Raw genomic sequence first — 12992 nt, 5'->3', positions numbered from 1 at the left:
TAATTGCTTGCTGTCATGTTATCTGCATGTCTTCCCATAGCTCCATAAATCGGTCGATTCCTGATTTGTTCCAGTGGCTCTGTCTTTTGTCCAGCTTCAGCTGAGGGAGAAGCATATCTGGTGTGGTCTCGGAAAAAAGCCCAGTGGAACCCATTTGTCTGGCCTCTCTGGGTTTTTTCCCCTCTCTCTGGCTTATCAGACATGAAATGCCAGTCAGAGCCTAAATTAAGCTCTTGACATTGTCCAGGTCTGCAGTTACGTCCATGTGCATGCACAAGCACTTGTGTGCACACATAGTCCAGCGTTATGCCTGTTTGGGGAACTATGTCTATTTTAACAATGAATATAAAGCCTAATGATGAGGAGCAGACGGCTAGATCCTGATTGGTTGAAGTTTCACCTTGTTCTATGGCAGATGGAGCTCATGAGAGAACATATAAAATATTCTGTTGCTAGGGAGACCATAATCTGTAGGGAGACCTGTATATGACACCAATGTTGTTGTTGCTTTTTTGTTTTTTTTTTACTTTTTTTTTTAACAGTAGGAATACAGTCTGATTTCCTTCAGTCCTCTACAGTGGCATTTCAGCTCATTAATTACTATGTACTTCTCTTTTGCTCTGTATGAGGCATCTTGAAACACGTGATAAGCTGTTTTCCTTTTGTGAGACTGTAAAGGAGGATAAGTAATTAAAATGATTTCTAGGGAGTAACCTGAAGAAAAATGAACTTTCTCACCCTCTGAGTTTACATGGCGGCATACATCGTATCTGACTTTTTTTTTTTCTTTTTTTTTTTTAAACAAGCACACAATTGTTGTCATGCCTCCAAATACATTGTCCGTTTTGTTGGTTTTGCCCTGTTGGATACGGAGAGAGACGTTTGTCAAAGGGAGAAAATGTGGAGCGCTGGAATCCGTTAAACATTCATTAGAGGAGGAGTAGGAGGCAGGGACTTGTCATGACGGTGGGAGAATGTGCCAGCTGCTGACTTGATATGGACAGAAGTGGACAGGAGCAGTCTACCAGGAGGAGAGGGCTGTTTCATCTCACTGCTTTGCTATTGACTGTCAGCACTCCTTCTCCGTCGCCGTAACTTCACCGCAAATGAGCTCCCATTCTTTTCTTTTTTTTTCCCCCACCTCAGGGTCTGTCTGATGAGCTAATTAGACTTCATCAGATGTATTCTCTAGCCTTTTTCTAGATCTCCACCCGCTCTTAATGACTGCATTGAACATGAATTTTAAAATAGAATCCATATCATTTTCCTCATATTGATTTAAGGTAACCTCACAAGAACAGCAAAAGCATTGCACTGCAATCACTTGTTAGAGATCTGGGGAATAAAGATTGGATACATCAGCACTGAATTTATATCATATTACACTACATTACATTGCATTTATTCATTTAGCGGACGCTTTCATCCAACACGACTTCCAAATAAAATGTATAAAATGTTTTTTTTTTTTTTAAATGTATTTCAATGGTAGAAATGAATACCATGATTGTTTATGGTGAGCCCATTTCTTTGTTGTTACAGTAAGAATCAGTGCCTTAGCCTTTGACTGTGACAAGGTTAATAAATGCGTCTTTTTGTGTGTGTGTGTGTGTGTGTGTGTGTGCATTTAGAGCAGTGTAGACTCAGCGGAGAGACAGAGACAGTCTGTTTTTTCCTAAACGAAAGCTGGATATGCAGCTCCCCTCCTTCTCCCTGGGGAAGGTCACCGCACACTTGTCTTCTGTAACATGCAGTACTTTGGAGAGTGCCATTCCATCAGCCTACTGTCACACTCGTTTTTTTTTTTTTTTGTTTTGTTTTTTTTACTCTCTCTCTCTTTATGATGTGCTTTGTCTCGTCTAGAGGTGCAGCGGCGCTTAGCTTTCCCCCTTCAGCAGAATGTAAGTCTCCTTCAGCATGCCCCTCTATTAAAAGTATTATGGCAATTCCTCTACCTAAGAGGCAAGTGGTTGGAGGAGGAGGGGACCAATGAAGCAGCTTTATTCAGTAGTTCCACAGATGAGGGGAGAGCAGTAGTGCGGGGAGCTGGAGGTGGCGCGGTGGTTTTCCCACCTGGGCTGGAGTCTCCCTGCGTTCTGGCCTCACACAGAGCGACGCAGAGCCGTCGGGACCATGGGCTGCTCCAGCAGCAGAATGTGCCTTAGTGCTCCCTGCACCGGACAAAGGGTAAAGACATATCAGCCCTTTTGGTTTGGCTCTTTAGGACAGGATGGAGGTGAATGCTAATGGGGATGGTTAGGGGATCCTTACACTCTTAAGTTTCTATTTATTTTCATTTGAAGGTAAGGGGAGGGAAGGAAGAGGGGTTTTCCTTGCCTTCTTGTTCTCTCCTCTGACACTTCTCTTGGAACATTTTGTGAGAGCCTGTTTGTTTATTTTATTTATTGATTTATATTTCAGTGAGCTTTTATTTAGACAGACGCTCTCCTCCGAGCGGAGTTTGCAGCTGGTTGAAGTGCTTGCCTCTGAGGGTGTGTTTTATTGATCTGCGGGGGCAGGGACAGGTTTTGGAGGGTGCGTTGACTGTTTTGGAGCGTCTATGCGTCGGTTTGGTAGGATGACAGGAGCACTGCAGCTGTGAGTCTGGCTTCCTTCCACTTCAGAAAGGAAAGCAAGAGAGGGAGGGATGAACGGAGAGGAGCAAAACCGAGACTAGAGCGAGACTTATTTCAGCAGTGCATCAATCTTCACTTCATTTTTTATATATATATATATATATATATATATATATATATATATATATATATATATATATCTTTTTTTTTTTTTTTTGGTTTTGAACAATCCATTCTTACTCTGTTTAAGTGGTCTTATTCTCTCATATTTTTGTCTGATACAGAACAACAGAGCACAAAAAAAAATGCTTGTGTTGTTTTCACTAATCACATGTCACTTGTCAGCTCTTGGAATTTTTTTTTTTTTTTTTTTGGTCCTCCTCATGGCCTGATATATTTTCATGATTTCTTTTTCTGTTGTAGTAGCACTGAATTCAGATGTTGTAAAATTAGTTGCCACTTTAAAACCCTCATCCTGTTGGTAAAAGCCTATGTTTATTTTAGCAAAGTGACTTGGTACAGTTTTCAGGGAATGGCTCATTATGTTCTCTGTGTATAACAGTTCACTGGTAAATATGGTTTAATGTCTGCTCAAACAAATGTGGTTCCTGATTCAGTAAAGCAAACGTGTACATTTGGCGTGTCACTTATTATCATTTTTTTCCCCTTTAGCATGAGGAAGCCATGAAGCAACGCAGGGAGCTGTCACAGGAACTGATCACCCTGAGAGAGGAGCTAGGTAAGACCATGGATACACGTGTGTTTATGTTCATTAAAGACTCCCATTTCTCTTCAAATATGAAAAAGACTAGAAACGGCAGCCAAAAATCTCAATCATAATCTCTCTTGATTATCTTTACTGAACGTTACACACTGATGGCTTGTGACAGGCCTGGGTAATCCATCAGCAGAGCAATGGATATGCTGTTCCCTGCAATAACTGTCCAACTTGGCCTCTCTTACTGTCCTTTAATTAGATTTCTTCCTCTTCCTCCATTTAATTTCCCCTCCCAGCACTAAAGAGGAATCACTCATTACTGCTTCATTGGGAGGGGAAGTTAGCTCTTGTTTTACTGAGCCTGTTAATTGGGGACTTGAACTGGAGGATTGTGGGGGGGGGGGGGGGGGGGGGGGTTCTTTTTGAAGACACACTCCTGTCCACTCACCCCCTAAGCCATAGTGGAGACCCTGATACCTGAATGTAAAATCACTCCTCTCAGGTCTCACCAGGTTCTGAGGGTGAAGGACACTCCCTAACGCCAAGTGCTCCTCTAAGTGGTTGCATTTCTGTGGAGGTCACAGGAGGACATGGGAGGAGGTTGCCTCCCAAATACTGTCATATGATGTGTAGCTGCCAGCGCAAAGCAGGGCCTCAGTGTGTGTTTGTATCAGCTCAAAACTCAATCTGCCCTTAGTGCAGATGGGATCTGCACGTACATTTTTGGCTGATGAGTTTTTGTTGCATTTTAGCTATTGGCTGAGTGTCTTATGATCAGTTTTTTGTTGTTGTTGTTGTTGTTGTTATTGATGTTTCTGCTAAGCATATTTTTCTGCTAAATGTAACACACCCCAAAGACCTTCACATGACTTTTCTTTACCATTATAATCTCACTGTATCGGCTTATTACTGCATTCCAGCCAAACTGAGAATGTTTAAGGCCACCCCACCGCACCCACCCCCCGCCCCAAACAGACACACATGTGTGCACACACACACCTCCAGAACATAAACGCAAACACACATTTATTCCCCACCACCCACCCACCCACCCACCCACCCACCCACCCATGCTAGTTCACAGTAGTGGGGCTAAACAGAGATCAGAGAGAGCCATTTCTTTGTCTCAACCACGGGGTTTCTATTATTCATTTGCCTGCGTACCCCCCCCCCCCCCTTTCACTTTATCTTGTGGCGAGTGTGAACTTGCTCCTCCAGTGATGTCATCCCCGTGTGCTTACTGGAGCATGATATATTTTCTCTGGGCACATGTCCAGGTTAGTCATATAAAAATCTCTATCTTATTAAATTGTGCCAATATTTGGGTTGTCCACAGTTTGCAACAGTATTGCCTGCTTCAAGCTTTGTTTATTGGTGCTTTTTGTTATTAATCTTTTTCTGGAGAGATGACAGTATCTTTTAACCATATAACTTTTACTCACAGAATCTTGCAGTGATTGTTGTATGTAATTTGTAAAACCAGAGATTAAATACATGACTTAATAATTTCTCTTTGATGGTGCATGTAGAATGCATAGCCATACAAACCATTGCTCCAGTCTGGATGACTTCTGGGCTCCTGCTGGGTTTTTCCACCAAGGTTCAGCTCAGACAATGATTGGCAATGTTTATAGTGCAATCTCTGTAATAGTCACATATTCCTCCTAATTTTACTTGGAATTTGTGCACAATTTCATACAGTCCTTTTTTAACAAAAATACAGACTGTCTGATTAGACCGGAGCAGACACTGGAAGAGACAAACAACAATCTGGTGACTTCTTTTAGAGAGAACTGTTAATTGAACCAGTTGGCATACTGCTGGCACTATGCCGTGCATGTTGTAATTTAGTGTAAAGCCAGTCAGTTTAAGAAATGTTCAAATGAGGTTTGTAAATCAGGTAAGACCAATGAGGCTAGATGACTATTTTGTTTCTCATATAACATCCGTCTCTGGGATCCTTTAAGTTTAAGATATCAAGTTCCCTGTGGTTCCGTCAGATTTTCAGTTGGGCCTACAGTACCCCCGTGGCATCTCCTCACCTGCCACCCGACAAGTCATGGCCTGATTTTTTCCCCCCTTCTCTTTATAAACGGGGGAAAAAAACACTCTCTCCTCCGTAGTGCGTTTTTGTCCTCGCCACCATAATGTGGATTATTCATGGAATTGGCATAGAGGTCTAACACCCTGTATTTCTTCCAGTTATAGAATTACACCCTGGACTAATGTAATTGAGCCGTATGAGTGAGCTCTACGTCTGACTGATGGTTGATCTGCATTTTGATCCTGCGTTATGGTGATCATATTCCCCTTCTCATATCTAATTTGACATCTGTCCCTTACACCGGCTTAAGACCTACGGTACCTTTCAAGTGTGTCTAAACTTTTGACTGGTACTGTATATGCATAATAAGAATATACATAAACCACGTTTTTGCAACTTTTTGAGTAACTGTTGGACAAAGTTGGTCAGGTTTGCTTTTATTTTTTGGTTCGTTTTGCTTTTTGTTTGTTTTTGTCACTAGAATGTATAAATATATATTTCTTCCTGAGAGTATTATGAGGCTAGCGTGTGATTGACGGCCATACTGACTGACCTCAAGTAACTGGGCATGAGTTGAATTTAAATTTTATTAGAGTGTAATCAGAGTCAATGACTCATTCTGGCATTGGGAGTCACTCGTGAGAACTTGAGTTTGTTTCTGATTAGCAGTTTTGCGAGCTGTCGAAGGAGCGTAACCGAAATTACACACCCAATTATTCTTTTGTTTTCGTTTCTATGACTGAGGGGTAATACAGGCATTTGGCCATGTGCACGCAATCCTTCAGGCAACTGGAACTTCGATCGGAGTCGACCCCTCAGCTGAATCGAACACACAATTTCAAATAGACGTCACCTGCTACCTCTTGTTACTACTGGCACAGTAAAGATAGCTTGTGTAGTTCGCAGCTGTTTGTTCTGGCCACCAGTCTTATGTCATCAACATAGCCGTGACAGTCGATGAAAATCCTTTTGGACTATCATTGGACTCCTGAGTGACACTGGACGTCACTGCTGGCCAACAGTTGGACATGCTAGCGGTCCCACCAGACTAGTCTTCCTCTTAAAAATATTGTTAATATGTCAGTCAGTTATGACCAATGAATGGACATTAGCAGCTGTAGAGCGTTTTTTTCCCTCACCCTCCCGGTCTTTGAATCCAGCCTACAACTGCAGTGTCTCCACATCTTAACTGTGGAGGGGTCGTGTCATCTGCTATCAATAATGAAGAGCTATTTAGAGTTTGAAAGACCTCATATGACTGTAGTCTGTTTAGAACTTGCGCTATCCAGCTTTGTGCCAACGTTGTGATTGCCTTCTCTAAAAACATCACATGTGCACACACATAATGAGAGGAAAAAAAAACATTTGATCAAGGGCGGTCATAATGTCGTATCCAAAAAAAAGTTATGTGTACCTTACAATTATAAAAACTGTGATTGGGTGAGTGTTCTCAGGCACAGGAACAGGCAGGTGTTTATGTCAGAGAATCTTTCTTTAAAACAACTGAGTTTACGCATATCTGCAGACTGACAAGAAAACATCTTTACTTGCGTATGTTTTTTTGAATTTTCAAGATCACAAGTGTGCAAGTGAACCAATGCATGATGGGTAATAACTGGTCTCCATCTCCAGTGAGCTCGACCCACTCGTGTGAGCGTCTGGAACAGGAGAAGGAGGAGCTCCGGAAAACCTTTGATGGAGTCCTCAAGAAGGTCCAGGAGCAACACCAGAGCGACTTGGCCGACTTGGAGGACAGGCTTAAGACCTTCTACTCGGCCGAGTGGGAGAAGGTCCACCAGGCCTTCCAGGAGGAAGCCAATAAGTGCAAGGCCCAGATGGAACAGCAGGTGAGCGTTGAAGACTCACAGTCACGGCTTTTTCTTTTTTCTTTTTTTTTTTTTTTTGTCTCCACACCTGTTTTCTTCGTGTTCGCTGAAGTGTGAGAAATTCAGCGGAATTTCAGTGCAGTTCTTAAATGCTCAACTGCAAAAGTAATGAAATTCGCTTCGAGTCAAGTCAGTTCAAGAGATGACTCACCTGGACCGTTCAAAGTCGGGCAAAGGTGTTACTACCTTCTGTTTCTCTAAAATAACATTTTTCTTGCTTTTTTTTTATGCTATGAAGCTGGAAGATTTAAGATCCAAACATGAAACTCTGAGAAAAGAGTTGGAAGCTGCTCATAACGACAAGATGGAGAGCCTCAAACTACAGTATGAAGAGTCTCTACAGGGTGAATATTTCCCTTTTCATGCTCAGGCTTTCTCAGACCTCACTCATATATTTCACCACAGGAAGAAACTCTGAACTAAAGTTGTTTGTTTGTTTTCGTTCTTTTCCAGACCTCAGTAAAAAACATGAAGCGGAAATCCAAAAAATAGACAACACTCTAAAGGAAACAGAGGCCACATTGTCTGTAAGCTATCTTCTGACTTCATTAAATCAATGCCAATGACTGGAAGCCAGAAACACAGGAATGTTGCTGTAAACATTATCTTGCTGATTGTTCAAAATGACCATGTTAAATTGCCTCATTTAACCTTGAAGAAACTCAAGACACAAAGCAACTGGACCGTATCAAATGCTAATGATGAGTGTCGTTTATTTCAGGTTATTAATGTATGGCATGAATTGCGAGGGTCTGTAACACTAATGTATTTCTGTTCTGTCAGAATCAAATTGAGGACCTCGTGGCCGAGAACAACTCCCTGAATGAAAAGCTGAAAACAGAGGAGGAGCGGAGAAAAGAGCTGGCAGAGAGAAGTCAGGTATGGGTAACATTGCAACAGTACCCACGGATCCCTAATATCCCCACAGTGGGAAGCACTATTCCGTTCCCTCCAGAGTGCATGGCTAGGCCTTCCAGGAACTGCATCGGTGTTATTATTAGGTCGTCCAGTCTGTTCCGTGTTAAGTGACGAGCTCTTATTCACAGCTATAAAAATGCAGAGGGGTTTTTTAATTTTTTTTTTTTTTTTTTTTTTTTTTTTTTTAATTGTTGATACATACAGACATACATACACACACATGGGACACATAACATAGAACAAGACATCACATTGATCCTGTCACAGAGCCATTATGGTACAGTTGAAGAAGAAGAGGGGAAAGAAGAAGGAGGAGTAGATGAGGAGGAGGAAGAAAAAGGACAATAACAATATCAGCAATAACAACAACAACAACAACAACAACAACAATAATAATAATCATCATCATCGGTATAGTTATAACACTGAGTGATCATAAGTGATAGCAGTGACAATGATACTAGTAGGAAAGGTCAGTAATAATGATAATGGTAGTACTAGTAATAATAGTAATAATAATAAATAATAATAATAATGATAATAATAATAATAATGTAGTGATAGTAATGAAGCAGGAAGATAACCCCCAGAGGGGTTTTTTAAGATACCTGGTCTGCACCAGGCTTCCGTTCAGACTGCCACTCCCCCGGTCTTTAAACAGAGAGACAATACCAGCCTAGATGTCCTTGTTGCCTTGCTGCAGGCTTTTCTTTACCTCTCAAAAATTGTATGAAATTGCTTCAAATACCTCATCTGATACACACAAACAGTTAAAGGAGCTGTATTTGTATGCTACAAGGGACTTGTCCATCTGCAAAAAGTTATGTCCAAAATTTGTTCCCCAGCTATACCTATACCTTATGTATGTGAAGTACAAAGTGTGTGTTTGTGTTTTATTAATGCTCAGCTCCCTCTGTTGAATATCTTTGTTACTGCAGCTGAATCACAGCAGCTTTGAGTCCAGTTACTGCTAAATTAAAACCAGTGGTTGCCGTGTTCTTTCTCACTGCCCTTTGATGCCGTTTCAGAAGGACTCACACACCCTCTATCTGGAACAAGAACTGGAAAGTCTTAAAGTGGTGCTGGACATCAAGAACAAACAAATCCATCAACAGGACAAGAAGCTGATGCAGATGGACAAACTGGTGAGCTCACTGCTGACACAGTAACGGACCAATGAAATGGAAGAGATGAGAAACGATTAAAGAAGAAATGAGGGTTTTGCTGACTTCATCTAATTGAATATATATATATATTGCATGTAAATCCTAGTTGGAGAAAAACGTGAAGCTGGATGAGTGTCTTAAAAAAGTCCAGCAGGAGAACGAGGATCTGAAAGCCCGGATGGACAAGCACGCTGCTTTGTCAAGGTTTGTTAGCATTGAGCTTTCGCACAACACGTGTCCTTGTTTCCGTCACATGCTGGCTTTGTCTATTACATATTGAAGCTTTATTGTACATCCTGTATTTGGAATCTACACATATACTCCAGGCTATTTAATTCAGTTCACTGTACTTTTGCAGAGTTGCAGGACAATTTAAAAAAAGCAAATACAAACCCCCCCCCACTTTTATTCCTTGACACTATCACACAAAATTACTGACACATAAATTTGAGGTTGAATCATTCTTGCTGAGGAATGGGGGTGGGGTGAGTCGGGGGGGGGTATTTGATGAGAGTGTCAGATTGGCCCCCATCTGTTTAACACCTCCCCTCCTCTCCTTTTGTGTTGTCTTTTTCTTTACTGTCACTCTATATTCAGGTAACATGGTATAAGTGTCTTTAATACATTGATTTTTTTTTTTTCCTTTGATTTTTACTCCATTTTCAGACAACTTTCCACGGAGCAGGCCGCTTTACAGGAATCTCTGCAAAAGGAGTCCAAAGTGAACAAACGTCTCTCCATGGAAAATGAGGAGCTCCTTTGGAAGCTGCACAACGGAGATTTGAGCAGCCCCCGCAAGCTCTCCCCCTCATCTCCCTCCATGAGCATACCGTCACCTCAAAATTCCGGCGTCTTCTCCAGCCCCACGGTCTCACCTAGGTAACACTGGCCCCCTAGCTTCAAGGAAGCAGCCTATCAAATTTCGAACGAGGGCAAAGTTCCTCTTCTGTACCGAAAGCTATGTTAGCTTTTTGATCTTCAAGACCCTGTCACCTGGAGGCCATCATTTTCCAAATGGATCCTCTCATGTGCTGTGTGTACAATTTAATGACTTCATAGACTTTTAAGACAATACTGCACAGACGCACTTACCAAAAAGGCCACCTTTTTGATTTTTGCCTTTCTTGTTTGAATTTGGAGGGGGGGAAAAGGGAATTTCTCAGGGCTTGTACATAGTCTCTCACTATTTTGTCGCCTTTTTTTTTTTTTTTTGACTTCTGAAATATTTTCTCTGCTCAGTTGTTTTGGGTCAGAGAGAGGTTTTGTTATTAGTTTTGGATGTATATCAAAGGATGTCTGTTTTATCTGATGACAAAATGCTTTCTCAGTCTCTGTGTTGCTGTTTGTGGAGAGAGAGAATCAGAATGACCTCAGAATCCAAAAATTAAAGCCTTTTTTGGGGCTTTAAAAAGCTTTTTTTTTTTTTTTTTTTTTATTATTATACCAAGAACAGCCTTTCAATACACTTATATATACCGAGATTTATTTTGGCACAAGGACCAATGCTCACCGCCCAATGCCCACCACCCTTGGAATTTTCTGGAAAAGCGGCCAGTCATCGTCGCAGTTAATATGCTTCGTAAAATTATGCGAGACATACTTTTCTCCCTTATTTTCAAACTCCTTAAACCAAGAACTAAATTCCATATTCTCAAAAGTGACACTTAAAAAGGCACAGCTTTTATTCATGAGTTTATTTTAAAAAATTTAAAAAATTCCTCTCATTCGTGAGTAAACTGAAGACAAATTTTGGGGGGGTCTTGTTTCCGCTCAGGCTGATTATCCTGGTTCTTAAAAGTTTGAATAATTTTCTCGGGGAGCTAAGGATCACAAGACCAGCTTCATAAACCAGCTATGCATGAATCAACCCGGTACCACAAACACTCAGAGTACCACAGGTAGTATTACAATTTATATCTGGGCTTTATCGTGCTGAATTTCCTTCCCTGTATAGAGTTTACCTACCATTGCACAGGTCTGCATTGGTTAACCGAAGTAGAATGCAATTCTGAGGGAAGATAAGGGAATAGGGTTTATCTTACAGGGAAAGCTTTCATAGCCATACGACTCGGAAGTTTGTCGAACAGTAAAGATGTCTTTTTTTTTTAAGTAGCTCTTCTTGGTCAGTTGGAACTGTTTGTCTGGAGTTTAGGGTTAGAAATAAGACCTTGGGCTAATAACTGGATGCTGACGTTGTCATTCACGGCCATCACGTCAAAGATGTGGATGTGGGGCCAAAAAAAAAAAAAAATCCATCCGCAAAGCTTAATTCCGTCCATATCCTTGGATTTGGAATACGGATGATGGGATTGAATTCTGTTTTGTTTGCTGTACTTACAATGGGCGGCTCAATTACAGTTAATTGTGTTCAGTTAGCATCCGGTCATTGTCATTGCTGTGCATTTTGATGAGGATCTAAAACGTGCGTGTCATCGATTCATGACTCTTGAACCCTGAAGAGACTGAAGAGGCGAACATTTTTAAATGAGTTTGTATGACTACGGGACCAATAGAAATGACCTTTTTGTGCATGAACATTGGCCTCAAGAACACTCCTCACCATCTAGAACCTCCTCCTACTGAAGCTTTAAAAAAAAAAAAAAAAAAAAAAAAAAAAAGCAAGGTTATTTGCAAAGGTGTCGCTCAAAGTGTTAAAATATGGGTCAGCAAAAAGAAAAGTAAGTGTGAGGTATGAAGTGTTATATTGTCTTGGACGAGTTTCCTGGTTATGTTTTTTCAAAGGTATTTGTGTGGATGTTGACTTTTTCTGGCGTGTGTTAAGCAGAAACTCTTTACAAATATGCAATTAATAAAGTCATATATTAAACTGAAATCACTGTGAGGTTTGTCGTACTTCTTCATACAGTTTTTCCTGGACACTGATAAAGACTTAAGACTAAAGTTTTTTTTAATCCAGAACACCCATCGGTGGGGAAATTTAGTCCGTAACCAGCCTTAGAAATGGACTAAATGGACTTTCCTGCATCTGGAAAACTGCCTGTTTATGTTCCTTATTTGATACAGTGAAAATGTTACATAACCTGATTGAACTGACCTCAGATACAACCTACAGGACTAAGCCTCTCCCATCCGAGGTGTTGTATTCTCTACAGTAAAACTAGCAAAAGCCTATATTAGGGGTGTGTGTGTGTGTCTATGTGTGTGAAACAGAGAAGAGGGAAAAGAACTGTAAGTATGCTAGATTCATCAAAAAAGAAAAAAAAAAAGAAAAGAAAAGAAATAGAAAAAAAGAGGCACAAAGTCTCCACTGCACATTCCACATACGGGATTCATTAGAGTCAGACCGCACACTCCTTTCTGCTCTCAGACATTCTGTGCTGATCACACCAGGGGGCATCTTAGTCATACTGTTTGCTCAATTGTGCTCGGTGCAGGTGGAAGCTGTTGTTTAATTCAGGTCAAATATTTTTTTCGATTTGAATACAAACTCATTAAGACCTGCCTGAAGTCTTCGGAAGGGAAGCCAGCACTTCAGAGCAGATAATCCATTTTGCCTTGAGCACAGTCTTTGCCTGATCTTAAAGTTTTCTTTTTTTATACACGTTCCATGCTGATGTTTTTGGGGGGGGGGGGGGGGGCGCTTATTTTAAATTAAATCTACTGAGTGAAATTGATTGCACTCACAGGACAATCAAATGTCTGTTAAGTTAACTGAGTGAGATG

General features: G+C 41.0%; 1 protein-coding gene across 3 annotated transcripts in view; it reads left to right on the top strand.

Annotated features, from left to right (window-relative positions):
- Nucleotides 1-10723, top strand: part of mtus1a (microtubule associated tumor suppressor 1a) — a 34266-nt gene extending 23543 nt beyond the window's left edge. For 2 of the 3 annotated variants that reach the window (XM_030794226.1, XM_030794227.1), the window contains 8 exons: nucleotides 3249-3315; nucleotides 6971-7185; nucleotides 7463-7568; nucleotides 7678-7751; nucleotides 8008-8103; nucleotides 9171-9287; nucleotides 9415-9512; nucleotides 9975-10723. In XM_030794226.1, the coding sequence (XP_030650086.1) occupies nucleotides 3249-3315; nucleotides 6971-7185; nucleotides 7463-7568; nucleotides 7678-7751; nucleotides 8008-8103; nucleotides 9171-9287; nucleotides 9415-9512; nucleotides 9975-10191 (990 nt within the window). In that variant the 3' untranslated portion in view covers nucleotides 10192-10723. The remainder of the gene's footprint in view (nucleotides 1-3248; nucleotides 3316-6970; nucleotides 7186-7462; nucleotides 7569-7677; nucleotides 7752-8007; nucleotides 8104-9170; nucleotides 9288-9414; nucleotides 9513-9974) is intronic. The other variant, XM_030794228.1, reaches the window with a different exon arrangement.
- The last annotated feature ends 2269 nt before the right edge of the window (nucleotides 10724-12992 follow it).

This window comes from Chanos chanos, chromosome 2 (assembly GCF_902362185.1).
Source record: "Chanos chanos chromosome 2, fChaCha1.1, whole genome shotgun sequence".
Lineage (NCBI taxonomy): Eukaryota > Metazoa > Chordata > Actinopteri > Gonorynchiformes > Chanidae > Chanos > Chanos chanos.
The sequence above is the reverse complement of the archived record's forward strand: the minus strand, read 5'-3'. Positions and strand labels throughout refer to the sequence as shown.